General features: G+C 45.6%; 1 protein-coding gene across 1 annotated transcript in view; it reads left to right on the top strand.

Moving 5' to 3' along the window:
- LOC119448636 (peroxidase-like) overlaps window positions 1–16355 on the top strand; it is a 123749-nt gene that overhangs the window by 87777 nt on the left and 19617 nt on the right. Inside the window, 7 exon segments of the mRNA XM_049665645.1 lie at window positions 717–887; window positions 1985–2152; window positions 4029–4130; window positions 7568–7690; window positions 9615–9856; window positions 12939–13071; window positions 14119–14246. Of these exon segments, the coding sequence (XP_049521602.1) occupies window positions 717–887; window positions 1985–2152; window positions 4029–4130; window positions 7568–7690; window positions 9615–9856; window positions 12939–13071; window positions 14119–14246 (1067 nt within the window).

Genomic DNA, 16355 nt, shown 5'->3' with positions numbered 1-16355 from the left:
ATATGTGCCCTAACGTGGGTAATTGGAAAATTAATTAGATTGTTTAATTAGCGAGCTGGGCATTGCGATTTCTCGTACAAGTAACATCCGTCGATTCCGGTAATCAACTTGAACATGCTGAATTGTGCTATATGCGAATTGCAATTAAAAAAATCTTCCTCATATATTTTCTTCTTGTGTTTGTCAGTGACACCGTACGCAGTGAGCCATGGTTATCCCAGAGCTTTAAACAAATGGGTTGTACATAGCTCTACGATTAGAAAAAATCTGACAAATAAAAATAAGCACGACGCGCTTTTACGGCAATTGTTCAGGAAACACCACATACACAAGCTGAGCCACCTGTAGGATGTGAAATATGTGTATGAGAGTTCGCAGGATTTCAGATGCATTGAACCACTCATGTGCACGGTAGTGTACGCTCCACATTAGGTGAACCATTATGTGAAGGACCCACTGTTTAGCTGTATTAACCTATCCAGATTGCACAGTCTCGTCTAACAGAAAATATCTCAGGGAAATACCTCCCCCTGCAACCTCACAAGGGCGGAGGAAGTTTCTCTGAGAAGGATAGTGACTTTCTGAAAAAGTCTATAAACAACTTTTCTTATGAAGCGCCATGTTGTTATATCTCAGAAGGCACTCTGTAATGCCACGGCTTATATTCCAAATTTCTGATGCAAATGATTTAGCGTCCATGCTTATGCTTGGCGCAGGTGTACAGGGACCTCGCCAGGCGGCAGATGGTGGGCAACTGCCCAAGGCTCGCGCCATCAGCAGCTTCATCCACCGAGATTTCGACCATCCAAACAGGCAGCTATCGATCCTCGTCATGTCTTGGGGGCAGTTCATCGACCACGACCTCACACTTGCAGCGCCGCCACGAGGTGAGGGCTCGCAATCAGCGCGATCTTGTGATGGCAAAAAAGACGGGTCCGAAAAGATTTGGCTTTTTTTTTTTGCTTTGTTCGCATACAATGTACAAATGAGTGAAACGAAAACGTTTAAGTTTGTCTCGTATTTGACGCTGCTAAGGTTCCTTCGCAGCAATTTTGTTTCAGTTTTGAGTCAGGCGTCAGCGAAATCTTACTATCGTTCCAGCCGAGCTTTGTTACCGTAAAGTGCGACAAAGCTTGTCTTTGGGACGATATTTAAGGACATGGAAAATGTCAAGGCAGCAAGTGCTTCAAAAAGCAGTTGCTGCCCTGACTGAAGACAAGTCGCGTTGTCGAAACGTTGGCTTCACCGACATTCCTTGTTCTACCACAGTGAAACGCTAGATTTAGTGATGTAGATATTCTAGGGTATCTTGTGTTATTTCTGCTTTGACAATTACGGGCCAAAATACATTGGCTCATGCAGAAGCATTCGGCGGCAAGCACACAGCACTCAAGTTAGATAAAACACAGCCACACCAAATCATAGTAAACTGCATGCGCAAATCATCATTCCGATAGTGGATGAAGTTGAACGATGCGATGAAAATGTTTTCTTCCATACAAACAAATGCAGTGCCAAGTTTTCTTCAAATAGTCTTAGCGTGAAGCTCTATTACGCCTACATGAGTGTGTTCTGTGTTCCTGGTTTGTCTGATCTGTCAGTGGCGGATTTCATATTTAATGGCGCACCCCCTTTCAACTCTACTGAATAGTGCGGGAGAAGAGCTCGGGAGGTATATAAGGAAGAGGAGAATTCCAGGAACGGGTGAACAGAGGCCCTAAAATTAAGTTTCCTTTCGCTCTAGAACGGTTTGAGCCTCTCACTCTCCTTGTTTTTGTAAATAGCCTCTTCACAAAAGCAAGTGTTGGCTCCACACATCATACTGTCGGCTGCAACGTAATTTTCGGACAAAAGTGCCTTACGATACCCTCTGACATATTTCGTATACCCTACCCACTTATTCAGGCATGAAATTTACTGAGCAAAATAATTCACAAACAACTTTTCGCTAAAGTCTAATTTGTCTGATGTTTCTTCGATGCAGACGAGAGGGACCTGGACTTCGAGTGCTGCAACGTCCCAGAGAAGTACCAGCACCCGCTTTGTATGACCATCGAGGTGCCTCGAGATGACCCTTTCTATGGTCAGTACGGCAGAGACTGCATTGAGTTCAAGAGGTCCCTAGCTGGTCAACGTCCGGGTTGCGCTCTAGGTATGTGTGCTGCTACTTACATCTATAACAGCGCATGTGTTCCCAGAATGTGGTTTTAAATCCTGTGTCCCTCTCTCCTGAACTGTCGCCCCCCCCCCCGCCCCTCCAACTGTTGGCAACGTTTACAGGAGCACTGAAGTATAAATATTCTATATTTCTCATATGTTCTCGAAGTGTAACGCTAACTAGTAGGATATAGAGGTAGCTCAAGTGAAACTCATCACCGAGTTATTGTTTTGCGCCCTAATGCAACGCTATCATAATAATTACAGCATCACGTTGACAGTCTTAAAACGCGACTTAACCAGGATTATGAATTGGAGTAAATGGAGTGGTAGAAATTGCTCAACAAAGCTGAAATCATCCAATCACGAGGCAGAATAGCAAATGTATAACATCACCAAATACTCCACTGAAATAAGAAGACGATAAAACGAATGTACACAGGCGCAAGTTAACATGTTTCGCTAAGTCTCTTCCTCCTGTGAAATTTGGTTTTACATATGATACTTAAATTGTTATGCATGCTATGTCACAAGGTGCCAGACTAGTGATACTGAAATTTGTGAATCATGAACATTCGCTGCAAACATACTTCATGGTAAAATATGTACGAGCACTCTCATATATTTTATACAGCTGCACTGAGCTTATGTTCAAATCTGCGCTCTAGCCTGGCAAATAACTTAATTAAGCAAGTACGGGACATGAAGTAATACTTTCTTGTTCATTAGTGATTTTTAGTGCATTCGTGGTGCTAGTATAAAAAAGAACCTTCCAAAAACTTTTTGCTTGTACACCTTTCATGCCTACTTACCAATGCACAAAAACATGCTTTTTCGCACAACAACTGATGTGTACAGGAAAGCAAACTTGTCAGAGTGTTTGGAGCCTCAAGCGAGCGAAAAACAGTCTATTCCGCCCAACTTCTGCGCACCCCGAATGGTTTGAGTATATGCGGCAGCTTTGTATTTTTGCATTTGAGGGCGTGCTTTACTTCACATTTTTGTCCCGTATGATCATCTGGACGGAGTTATAAACTGGCAGCATACTATCGCTCTCGAAGCGGACCCACTCGCTATATCGGAAACACTGTGGACTTAGTCACCAATCAGATGGTGAGAGAGGTACAATCAGATTGCACGCCCAATAGACATAATGTAGTGAATTGTCAAATGTGCGCGACAACCACTGACTGCGCTAGAATATATAGGACGACGTATATATAGACAGAGGAAGAAGTTGAGTGGTCTGACTCAGCGATCGACCGCGCTCGCAGTTATCATTGTCACTTAAACGTTGCTTTGTTCCCTGGATATGACTTTCTAAAAAAAACTTGCATTTTTCCAATCCCATTCATCATTTCAATCTCTAATTACGCATCTACACCATAACCAACGCGTGAGAATATGTTGTAATAACAGCAGTGGCATCCATCCACAAAAACAAAAGTATGATAGCGGGCCCGAGTTTGGCAGTAAGTTAACTGGTCCCTGAGATACACACGATGCTTTTGATGCCACAGAGAGCTGGCGACGCTTTCCAGCAAACTAACCGTGTGTGAACGCGCATGCTTTATTAGCACTGGAAGACTGCTTCTTGCCATTTTCATATTTCTGTTCTCTTATTCAATTCAAGAGTTGCTTCAAACATAGTGTTCGTGTATCGCACGTTGATGGACCTTACGTACAGACGTGTTACGCTTAGTGCTTTTGTATCTCTTAATTCAAGTTTTTGTGGCGGTCACTGTATTTGTTACGGTGCCACAAATAGTCTAATCGCAAAAATGAGTTCACATGTTAGGCCTCACAGCCTGTAAGGCACCAATAAAATTAGATACTACTGCAGTTTAATAGTACCGTCTCTTTATTTATAGGTCCACGGTCTCACATCAACATCTTAACTCATTCCATCGATGCGAACTTCATATATGGATCAACAGACGCTCTTGCCAAGAAACTAAGATCCTTCCATCGAGGTGAGTTTCGACTTAAACATTCGAACTCTCTCTTGTAAATGTTGTCTTGCCCAACCAACTCTTTAATTCAATAGCTATGTGTATACGTGGGTGTCTCACTTTGTCCCGTTTTTATGCGCTGCAAGGTATTCAGCATTATGCGGGTCATTCAAGGACACTCGGCATTGTGAGTTATCATGGAAAACAGCTGAGAGGAAGGGAGAGACATATGGAGGCGAAAAATATTGGTCAGGAGGAGGAGGAGCAGCGCAGCGCCGGAGAGGAGGCGTGCGCAGGGGATTAATGTCAGCGTTACATAACAATACCGCCATGTTTATAAAAAAAGATGGGAGGAGGCGCGCTTAGGAAATTATGTCATCCAGAGCAGCGCACCAATCTGTCGCTTGGAAGGCGATGGCAGAAGAATGGGAAGCTCTTCGTCGTGCTAAGACAAAGGCTTCATTTAATGTCTTGTGAGCTCTGGATTATTGAATGATCGAACCCACCAAATGCTATTACTTTAAATCTGTCGGAATAATAATAGAAGTTCATGAATGGTCTTACTATCCGAAGTAAACTTTACCTGTGACAAACTTACGAGGGCTTTATCGCTTACAAACTAAAAGAAAACGCAGGGCTAGTTATTGCGTTCCAGTAATCAAACGTATATGTTTTCATGAACATTAAATGTTCTAAACGACGACACACTAGGATTTCTCCCTCTACCAGAAGAGATATTAGTGCTTCATAAGCAAAATGACCGTTAATAGAGCAGTATCGCGGGACGTGTTTCTTCACTGTATCATCAGGGCCGGTGTAATGTGTGGGTTCTTGGTGTCTCACAGGAGACCAACCACCGCGGGTTCGAGCTTAGCGAGCCACAGGGCTGCGTCAGCCGTCGCCTCCAGCACCGCTCGCGCGCGAGCTCAGAGGCCGCAAGGGGCTACCGAGCGACGCACGCAAAAACACAGTAAAGCCCTGAGTTGACGGAAACCATTTACTGAAACCGTCGGCACCAGCACTGCACAAACGCCCGCGCGGCGGGGAGCCAAAGGGGTCCCGCACCAGGGCGAAAATACAATAACAGGCGCCTATATAGCACGTCGCGGCGAGAGCACCGGCTCAAGCTGGGACACGCCGCTAGGGAAAGTCCCGGCGGCTATGCTACTTGCTCTGGCGATAACCAATGGGTCAACTCGCGAGAGCACGGGCAATATCCTTCGGCTTAGGCTTTCGGCAAGTGCGGCTCGGCGGGGTACGACCTCGCGCGAGCACTAATGGCACCGCTCGTCGGCTTAGCGTCGGAAAAAAAAAAAGGATCAGCGCAAAGTACGCGCTCCCCGCGCGGGCAAAGGCACCGTGCGCGAGCTCCAGTCCTAGTCACAAAGGTGTCGGCGGACGAGAGGAAAGCATGTACGTACCGTACGTGCGCTGGTCCCGGAGAGAAGACACAGCCACGCTCCGCCGCTAGCAGCCGAAACGCGGCCGCGTGACGTCAGCGCCCCGCCCTCACCACAAACCGCCGCGTGCGCAGCGCCACCGCGGGAACCGGTTAGGCGGCGCGGGCGGGGAATAAGGCGAGCGGGTAACTGAAAGCGAGGGATGGCAGAGCCCGCGCAATGGCGCCGGCGCCTCCCTCAATCCCCACAAATGTAAGGATTGCTTTCGCTTGATGCTATTCCTTTCTTGTCGTCAACCATTCACGACCCATCTGAGTACCGCTCGGACTATGTACGAACCGGAAACAGAAATAGCAGTAGAATGCAATCGTTACATAATCCTGGCTCAGGAAACGCTGAACAACTGAAAGGTTAGCGCTATTATTAAACATATAGTAAAGAATTTTGGGCGACTGTACGGAACTAATAAAATACCTCTGAGGGATGGACCGGCTAGTTTGTGGCTCCATAGAGGACTCTTGGCGGTACGTGTTGGGTTTTAATATTTTGAATAAGAGCACCAAAAGCACGCATGCGCTGCCTTATCGAAATGCAGGCGCGCATGTTCTGCTGGCAACGACATGCGGCGCCTTTGTTTTCTCGGCTGTGCCTCTGTTTGTGAACCTCAAATATAAAAACTGTATTAGAATAAGGAATGTCCGTCTGTGGTTTGGCAACATATACTAAATAAACCTAGCGCTGCCACCCTTTCTACCATAAGCTATGGCAGGTCAAGCATGCTTATTTTTGTGTGCTATTCGCCAACCGATCTGGAGCCAAACGGCTACTGCCAAGGATCGCACATGTCTGCCTTTTAGGGCTGTTCAACCACCCGAGGGATGTAGGACTGGGTACATAAATTTCGAAACGATGAAGATATTTGCCATGAGAAAACCAACCTTAGAGGTCATGATACACGGGATAGGACTTTTCGCTTCGCGTACTGGGGTATCCATAACACTCGTCGCTCGAAAGCTAGAGAGATGGATGTGGAAGTGCCCATCGCTATCCTTAAATCTGAAGTGCCAATATTTCACACGAACCTTGCAAAAGCGGCGTAAAAGCTGTATTAGGAGCTTAAGCGGCTACTTTTATATTGGCGCTTACCAGGTTTCGGCATTGCAGTCAGACAGGCGTGGTGCACAGATCACGCGGTGCCAGTCATGTCTGTCCAAGATATCAACTGCTGCTCGGCTCGAAAACGGGCTGAAATTTTATGCAAAGCCCGCACGCTCTTCCTTTCTACGAAGCCTTGTCACCAGCTAGGAAGGCCAGTCAAGGTCACACACAAGAATTCCTTCGTGTAAAACGCACTGCCTGCAACGTCACCAATTCCATCAATGTAAACCATAAAATGTAAACTCCCAATATTGCTACTGTAAGTGCACCGATAAAAAAAAAAATATGTAGGCGGGCCTGATGACGTAAACGTTGCACGATACCACGGCAGAGGTATGGGAGGAGACAGGGAAGAATGTTACTTGCGGACGACGCTAGTCGAGGCAGGCAAGGAGGGATAGTGTCTATGTTGGCAGTGAAGCCCGCCTCTTGGCAGCATAGCAATGTGATATTTCAATCTTTCCTATCTCCTGCAATAACGAACCATTCGAAAATTGTTACGGTAAAACGCCCATTAGACGTTGCCTTAAACTTTCAGTAGATAACCAAAACTTACATCGGGGCCTAGTGAGGGGCCTTATAAGATGATAAAATGTGTATTTAAAATTGACACTAATCCAGCTTTTACACTAAAAAAAGCAGTTCGCGAACCAATTTTGCGCCACATAGCTTCAAGCGAGGTGATAGATTCGTAAGGTCAATCATTCTTGAATGCTCTTGCGTGAAATGCCTAACTCAGCATGTTTGAGGCAACAGCCTTTTCTGTTTCAGAGGTATGCTCGCGTTGTTTTTATGTATATCAGTAAAGTAGGAAATACATGCAGAAAGAACAGTTCTCTTCCATTTCTGCGATTTTGCTTGTTTTGATGAAAACTATGTGCATTGATGTCTGCAATTAAGGACAACTGAGGGTCTGGGATCGATTCCGCGATCTGGGACTGAAGCCGATGCTGCCGCCGGAGTCCGAGAACCCAGAACGAGACTGCATCGCCCGCCCCCGGCATCTTTTCTGCTTTCTTGCTGGTAAGGCATCAGTTTCCTATACAGTTTCAGAGGTAATACTGGATGAAAAAGCACGTATCTTAGACCTAGTGACTGCTCTCAGTATCACTGGATGCTTTATCGAATCACATATTATACACCGGTAAGTCTACTACATAGCCGTGAGATTATCGCCCGGTACTACATTCATAAAGTCGTAATATCTGCCAGGCGTCTTCCAATCATGTCATACAGGGCCAAGAAAATTATTTGCGATACTGTAACTGTGCCTGCTTGTCCTATGCCAAATTTTCTTCTCACTGATTTTATGCTGCGTCCATATTTTACGGCTTCCTAAGTCTTTCCCACGTTATAATTTCGAATATCTCTTACTTTCTTCTTGTTGGTCAGTTTCGACAGTTCAACGAATTCTATCTGATCTACAATAAACCTCTTTATGTGGCTTTCATAGATTACCAAAGGCATTTGATTCAGTAGAGATACAAGCAGTCATAGAGGCATTGCGTAATTAAGAAACACAGGAGGTACACGTGAAAATCTTGGGAAATATCTAACAAAGATTCCACAGCTACATTGGTTTTCCACACGAAAAGTATAAAGTTACTTATCAAGAAAGGGGTCGGGCAAGGAGACACAATCTTTCCAATGCTATTCAGTGCACGCTTCGGAGTATTGAAGCTCTGAGACCGGGAAGGCTTAGGAGTGGGGATCAACGGCCAGTGTCTCAGCAACCTGCGATTTCCAGGTGACATGGTCCTATTCAGCAACAATGGGGACGAATTAGAAAAAATGATTGAGGACCTTAACCGAGAAAGTGTAAGAGAAGGGTTGAAGATTAATATGCAGGAAACAAAGATAATGTTGAACAGCCTGGCAAGGAAACAAGCATTAAGGATTGCCAGTCAGCCTCTAGAGTCTGTAAAGGAGTACGTTTATCTAGGTCAATTACTCAAAGGGGGCCCTGATCATGAGAAGTAAATTTGCAGATCAATAAAAATTGGTTGTAGTGCATACAGCAGGCATTGCCAAATCCTGATTGAGAGCTTACCACTGTCGTTGAAAACAAAAGTGTACAATCATTGCATTCTACCGGTGCAGAAAATGGATATGGGGCAGAAATTGGAGGTTAGCAAAGAAGTTCGAGAACAAGTTAAGGACCGCACAAAGAGTGATGGAACGAAAAATGTCTGGACTAACGTTAAGAGACAGGAAGAGAGCGGTGTGGATCAGAGAGCAAACGGGGATGGCCGATTTTCTAATCGACATTAAGAAAAAGAATGGAGCTGGGCAGGCCATGTAATGCATAGGATGAATAACCGGTGGACCATTAGAGTTACAGAAAGGGTACATGGTGAAGGAAAATGCAGTCGAGGACAGCAGAAAACTAGGTGGGGTGACGAAGTTAGGAAATTCGCAGGCGCAAGTTGGAATCAGCTAGCGCAAGACAGGGGTAATTGGATATCACAAAGAGAGAGGCCTTGGTCCTGCAGTGGACAAAATATAGGCTGATGAGGATCATAATGAACTGTGTCTGCTTATGTACTGTATAACACCGTCATACACATGAGCCTAATATTGTTCCTATGCAAGTAGCAACGAGCGAAATCTTTCCCTCAAAAGCCCATCTGCCTCTTTCCTGTTCCCCTGATAGTCAGGCCACATTTCGTGTAGCCTGGCTACGCAGCTATTATTGTCACGTATAACGTTTTAATGCGGTCGTTATTAAAACGCTCGTATGCGTAGTCCTAAAAGCCTGTCTTCGCTTCTTTACTTTAGGTGTAGCTTAAAAGCACAACGTGCTGTCCCGCTCCTTCGGTGTCCGGCTCCTAAATAACGTATAGATGTTGCGCAACACCATATGGTTCACCTTAGAAGCGGGTAGTGATAGTGGCTCACTCTCTGCGCTGTTGTTTCAAAGTGTTCTACTTCGTCTCCTCGATCGCAGGCGACGAGCGAGTCAACGAGCAGATCCACCTGACAGTGCTGCACACATTCTACCTGCGAGACCACAACCGGATGGCCGACGAGTTGGCACGTCTGAACCCGCACTGGGACGACGACCGAATCTACCACGAGACGCGGCACATCATGGCCGCCGCCGTCCAGTTCATCACCTACAACGAATTTCTTCCCATGGTCGTCGGCGAGGAACTTATGGTCCGATACAACCTCACGCTACTAAAGGAGGTGAGCTGCCCTGTGCTGGAATCCCAATGCAGCGGGGCGAGGTTCTTACATTGCGGAGGTTGGCGCTGAAATGTTTCAAAAGACAGGGATAACCTAAATGCATGTCAGTTTGGGGAAACTTCAGGCAGGCCGACGCTGACACACAGATTCTCGTTGCTCGATTTCATTCCTCAGGCAACAGGTTGACATGGTAACATTGTTGGGCGAGGGTCGCCCTCGGACCAACAACGAAAGGATAAGAGAGGGGGAGAAAAAGCGAGAGAGGATAGGCGGGGAGGTTAACCAGAGGCGAGTTTCCGGTTTGCTACCCTGCACTGGAGTGCTCGGAGGAGAATGACGTTGTGATGAGAATGTTATTCCAGCTTTAATCAAGGATCATGTTGAGCTGATGACCGCTTAGCAAGAGAGTTCTTTTTTTCTTTTTTTCGTTGCGGTAGAGGTGGAAAATAAATACCGCTACAACTTTACTTCAGGGTGTTTACTCTTTGAGGTGGAACGGAAATTGATTCCGTAATTTTGTGCTCCATATCTCCATCGTTTGTGCTCCAATATGTCCATCGTTTTTGGCAAAATTCAGCGCATGTGTTGGGAATACGAGTCTAGAATAAATTGGTTGATATAGGCGAAATTCTAGCAATAGCCCAATATGTATAGTTACCTTGTTTTGCAATACATTAGTCTTTGTAAATTATAACTAAGCTATTTTTATTCAATATGCACCCACCAACACTGCTATATTGTTACTGCGTTTTGATTTGGGCTTTCAAATTTTATTTTTTCGCATATTAACCTGCTGACATAAATTATATTTATGTTCCATATACTTCGTGCAGGTGATATTGTCACTAGATAGAGACGATTCACTGGCAGACACACTAGCCAAAAATGGGCATCAGAAGAACGGCAATGCCTTTGGGGAGAACTTGTGCCCGGGAGACAACGCAACATTCAGGTAGCAACGATAGAAGTGAGCACTGTCGGCGATCTTCATGAATGTAATTCACGAAGGCTGCTACTTATGCTTTCATCATCGTACATTCTAAAGCAGTCAGCGAATGTTGCGGTGGTTCGATGACGGCTTTTGCGACGCACGTAGTGCAATAGCATATGACCAGGATGGGCGAACCTCTCTCAAAGTGACGACTTTCACGAATGTGGTTCAGTGAGATATATGGAAATTGATGGTGGCGACATCCGTTAGGATAATAGCTACAGAAGAACGCTTCGGCAGGAACCATTCGTCGGTGTATATGTGTGAGTGAGTGAAATAACTTTATTTAGATCCAGAGAAGACGCAGGGGAGACCCCGTGTCACCTGGCTAGTCCCACGTAGGGACCGCCAAGCCGAGCTTGACGGCCCGATCGCGGGCACTCTGGATAGCCAGGGTTTGCTCGTTGAGTTCGGAGCTGCCCAAAAGCCCAGCCCACCTATCCTCGCTGAAGGCGGAGCCGATGGCTTCACACTCCTACAACACATGGTTAAATGTTGCCGTTAGTCCACAGGCAGGGCGGTCCGCACTGGGATACCTTTCAGGGTATGTTGCGTGAAGAACCGCAAGGTTAGGATACGCACGAGCTTGTAAATGTCGAAGGGTCACCGCCCGCGCCCTGCATAAGGCAGGGTGCGGGCGGGGGAATACCCGTCTTGACAGATAGTAATGCTTGGTGATCTCATTATACGTGAGCAATGGTTCCCCGCGGGCTAGGGTAACTGCGGAGGCGGCGTGGTCTGTGAGTCCTCACGCGGCCTCGTGCGCGCTCTCGTTAGGGTTAGAGGGAGAGCCCTCAGTCGACCCCATGTGAGCGGGAAACCAAATGAGAGATTACGGAGAGATACTTTTCAAGCTTTGGATAATGCGAAGGGCCTGAGGGGAGACCATCCTGGTTTGGTAGGCCTTAATGGCCGCCTTGGAATCACTATATATTGTCTTTCTGCGACTATCGAGCACAGCCAACGCGATTGCAACCTGTTCGGCTACCAAGGGCTTCGATGTGCGTACTGTAGCACAGGAGATGATCCTACAATTAGAGTTGACGATGGAGACGGCGAACGCCTCTTGTTGGACATATGCCGCGGCATCCACGAAGCTTGCCTCAGTGTGGTTGTTACGGACATGTTCCAGTAGAGCTCTACCCCTGGCCCGACGTCCGCCGACGTTGTGTGCAGGCTGCATATTGCGGGGAATGGGAGCGATGTGCAGTTGAAATCTGATGTCGCTGGGAATCCGTAAGGCGTCGGGGCACTGGTCGACAGGGTAGAGGCCCATCTCGTCAAGTATCTTGCGGCCCGCCGGGGTGCCGGATAGCCTGAGCAGCTGTGAACGCTCTTGTGCCTCTATTATTTCTTCGAGCATGTTGTGCACTCCGAGCTTTAACAGGTTTTCGGTGTGAGTGCTTACAGGTAAGCCGAGGGCGAGCTTGAAGACCTTTCTGATGAGGGAATTTAACTTGTTTCTCTCTGCAACATTCCAATTATATGCATGTGTATATGTGTGCCAGTGTATTTTCTGCCAGAGCAAGGCAGTACTGTGTGCCGAGACGCTCACTCACAGCTGTGCTCAGCAAGTTAGAAGGCCAACCTTTCTCGGAAGAGATAATCTTACAACAATGAAGGGACACGATATTTCAGCACGAGACCATGAAAGCACTATTCTGCTTTTTTGCGATCCTCCACACTTATTAAACGCCTGCAGTACTTCCTAATTATTTCCTTCCAGCTCCTTCTTTTTTCTTTCTAATCCCTTTTTCTCTAACCCAATGTAGGGCCGAAAAAACGGAAATTTGCATCTGGTTAACCTTCCAGCCTTTCCTCTTTCTCGATATCCTTCTCTTCACAAACGTTCTGGTACAGTGAGTTCGCCTCGCGCGAGAGCGAGACCATGATAGTTGTTATAGTTTGATAAAAAGATTGATGCAAAACACGTTTTATGGTCACTCTTGCGCAAACATGCTGCTGTAAACAAATTCCCCCGCTGTTGTCAAAAACGTATCTTGTCTTGACAGCGTGAAGGCAGCCGGTAGCACATCCCTTCTATAGTGCGAAACAGTGGTAAGTATACTGAAGTTTTTGTTCTCATTGCAGGGTTATTGGCATGGCTATGATCCCGATGTCAACTTGGCGCTCTCCAACTCCTTCCAATCAGCTGCGTTCAGGTTCGGACATACGTTCATCCAGGGTATGGTCAGGCGCTACAACAAGTACCACGAATTCATCGGTAAGGATTGTACGTGCTGTTTGTGCTTGTGCTTTGCTTGAGTGCTGGGTAAATGGCCAGCTGGAAATATCCCTTTCTTCACCTTGAGAAGCAAGCCAATACTCAATTTTCTGACGGCACATTTCAGTTTTTATTGTTTTCGCTCTTCGTTATTGACTTGTACGTCGTTGCGCTGTCGTAATAGCCGGTATCAGCAAATTGGTGCCTCGGATAGGAAAATGTGAAAGAAATGTGTCTTCATACAACAATAGTGCCCCCGCATTGTTATTGGTTCATTGGACCATTCTATTTTTCGGTGACTTCTAGTTTAATTCTTAATTTTCCAACGTGTGTCACCATGTCAGAGTAAGCGACAGAGCGTTTGAAGATCGCACATGTAAGCAAAACACGTGGAAGAAGCGGCAAACAAATTTTGAAACAATCAATGCTCTTCGTGACAAATAATTTGTACTGCTAGCAAACATCCGCATTGAGAGCCCAGACCAAACTAATGCTAAAGGCAATTCAGGGTGTAACGACCTCTTTTTTAAGAAGCGAACTGGAAGATAAAAGAAAACAACTAGTATTTTTATGTTCCCATTATTTTCCCTTTATTAAGGCAAAAATACTATGCGAAATATTGTCAAACCACTGAAACAGAGAGAGATAGAGAGAATGTGTGTGTGTGTGTGTGTGTGTGTGTGTGTGTGTGTGTGTGTGTGTGTGTGTGTGTGTGTGTGTGTGTGTGTGTGTGTGTGCGTGCGTGTGGTGTGTGCGTGTGTGCGCGCGTGCGTGTGTGTGTGTGTGTGTGTGTGTGTGTGTGTGTGTGTGTGTGTGTGTGTGTGTGTGTGTGCGTGTGTGTGTGTGTGTGTGTATGTGTGTGCTGTACAACAAGCTTAATTACTCAGCCGTTTCCAGTCATAGCAAGCACTGGAATGTTAACGTGTACCTAAACAGAACTGTAGAAAGCATTTTTTCCCAGTGCGTTCACAGCTTTTGTGAACGCTGCGCCATGGCCCTTTTTGTCAAAGCCGCAAAAAGCTAAGATGATACCTGATGGCTCTGCAGGAGAGGATTTTCTGCGCAACCTACTACGGCAGCCTTTCATCGTCTATCAGCCCGGCAAGCTCGACGAATTGGCCGGAGGTCTTATAAACACACCGGCCCAAACCTACGATCCATTCGTCACGCAAGAGGTATGTCTTCCTTATTCACGCCCTGACTGCTACATTTTTCATGTTGAGTGAGTGAGTGAAATAACTTTTATTACAGAAACAATTATCATACCGATGTCGCAAAGCAGTTGTGTATGTTGTGCTGAAGTACTGATGTAAGTTGTCCCGTTTTTGATGTCGTGAAGTGGGAAGGAACAAGATTTCGTGCGCAATTTATTTTTCACCTATTCAACAAAACTATTCTTACGATATAACTGCTCGTAAGAACAGATACTAGCGGATCGTGGTTTTAGATTTATAGTTAGTGAAGCCGGCCGGCCAAAGGCAAGGTGGAGGAGGAGGAGGAAGAGGAAAAGAAAGAAAGGAAGATAGGGAGTTTAACCAGACACGTGTCCGGTTTGCTACCCTATGCGGCAGAAGGAAGTTAACGGATGAAGAGAAAGAAAAGAGAGGGAGGAAAGAAGGCACTATGACAATGCGAAGAAGTGCAGTTGTCCCTCACATTCCGCCTACAATGGGTTACTGGGGCAAGTCGATTTCATGGCAAACAGCCCTTACGAACAAACATCTTTGCCAATTCGACCTCTGGCGCAGTAGCTGCATCACGAGTTGTGAACTGTTCGCCCGAACTCATCCATAAGTGTTTTCGTATCGTAATGGCTTTATTTTTTTGCAACCTGACACTTTTTCTTTCGCACGTTATGCGATAAAAATGCGAAGCACCAACATTTCTTCACGTAGATTTAAATAATACAAGGAACGCAATTCTATTTACAATTTACCTCGTATTTCTTTTTATTTGTTTTCTACGACGCATTATTCGCAATACAGTCATTAAACTATTATATTTAACCTTCTAAAGTTGCTACAGCCTTGTGCGGTGTGTTATTGACTATGAGGACATAGAGTGAACCCGCCCTTTCCGAAGCGCAGTCTTTGAATCGTAGGTAGAATACTGCGACAGAGAGCTGTGCATACTACAGGATGCCGTGGTGGCCGCCGTGCACTCGATTTGAGCATTCACTTTAGTATTTTCTGTGTTTTTAGTTTTTAGTAGTTCCTGCACAAGAAACTTTGTCTAATACTTCATATTTACTTGTGAAAGTGAAAAAAAAAATGGTTTCTTTGTATATACAAAGAACTCGATTTTCTGTTGCTTCATTAGCATTGACATGTGCTTCTCTCACTCTGTGCATATGTTTCTCGTTGAATCACCATAAGTCAGTCAAGGATTGTAATAGTCATGTGAAATGACTGTGCGCAGACCAAACAAAAATGTTATGTCATTTTGGCGTTGATGAGAGTCACAGTGAACGTTTGGCACGCTGTATTCGAGCAATCAATAGTTTTCACTCGTTGCTTTTAACGCAGCTCGTAATGCAAGCCGCGAGAGTGGACATTTAAGCACGTAAAGTGCCATGATTGTGATAAGAAAGCTCTGAAAAGAAGGCTGTACGATTTTCAACGACCTAGATCTTTCTGTGACAGTCCCCTGAAGGCTACTGACAAATGGTGAATAATGGTGCAACAATTGTATATATAGGTACAACCCACTGTCGTACAGAAACTTCAGCAAGGTGATGTAGTGAATGTTCACCTAAATCCAAGTACTGAATTCAACATGCCGGGTGTTGCGGAGGCCAAATTATCCGAATTAGGGCTCCTGAACCTCTCTGATGCCTGGGCTAGTCTACGCAATGTGCTACACGTATAATGTTTACTGTGGCAGCTCCTCCGCATTCAATTCCTTAATAACAGAGACTGATGAACAATAGAAAATGAAGATGACGAAAATGAAGATGGTCGTTGGTATTTACTGTCTTTTTAATGCTTTCATAATCTGACCCATTCTAGCAGCCACAAGCGGTAAATCAGCTTGGTAAAGAAATATGGCTGTAGATAGATAAATTTAGCTAGGGTTCAGTTGGAGAGGTTGGAAACCCGCGCCTCCTGCTACACCATTTCACTACTCTAGGAGCTAAGATCCTATGAGCCACAAACATTACTAAAAAATACTGATTAACATACAAATACGGCTCTTGTTATGACCGTTTCTCTAAGCAGTGCCAGAAGAGCCACGCAGACTGTATGGCACTAACCTGAAATCTCATTCTCCCTGTGTCGAGTACG

The sequence above is a fragment of the Dermacentor silvarum genome, chromosome 4 (assembly GCF_013339745.2).
Source record: "Dermacentor silvarum isolate Dsil-2018 chromosome 4, BIME_Dsil_1.4, whole genome shotgun sequence".
Lineage (NCBI taxonomy): Eukaryota > Metazoa > Arthropoda > Arachnida > Ixodida > Ixodidae > Dermacentor > Dermacentor silvarum.
The sequence above is the reverse complement of the archived record's forward strand: the minus strand, read 5'-3'. Positions and strand labels throughout refer to the sequence as shown.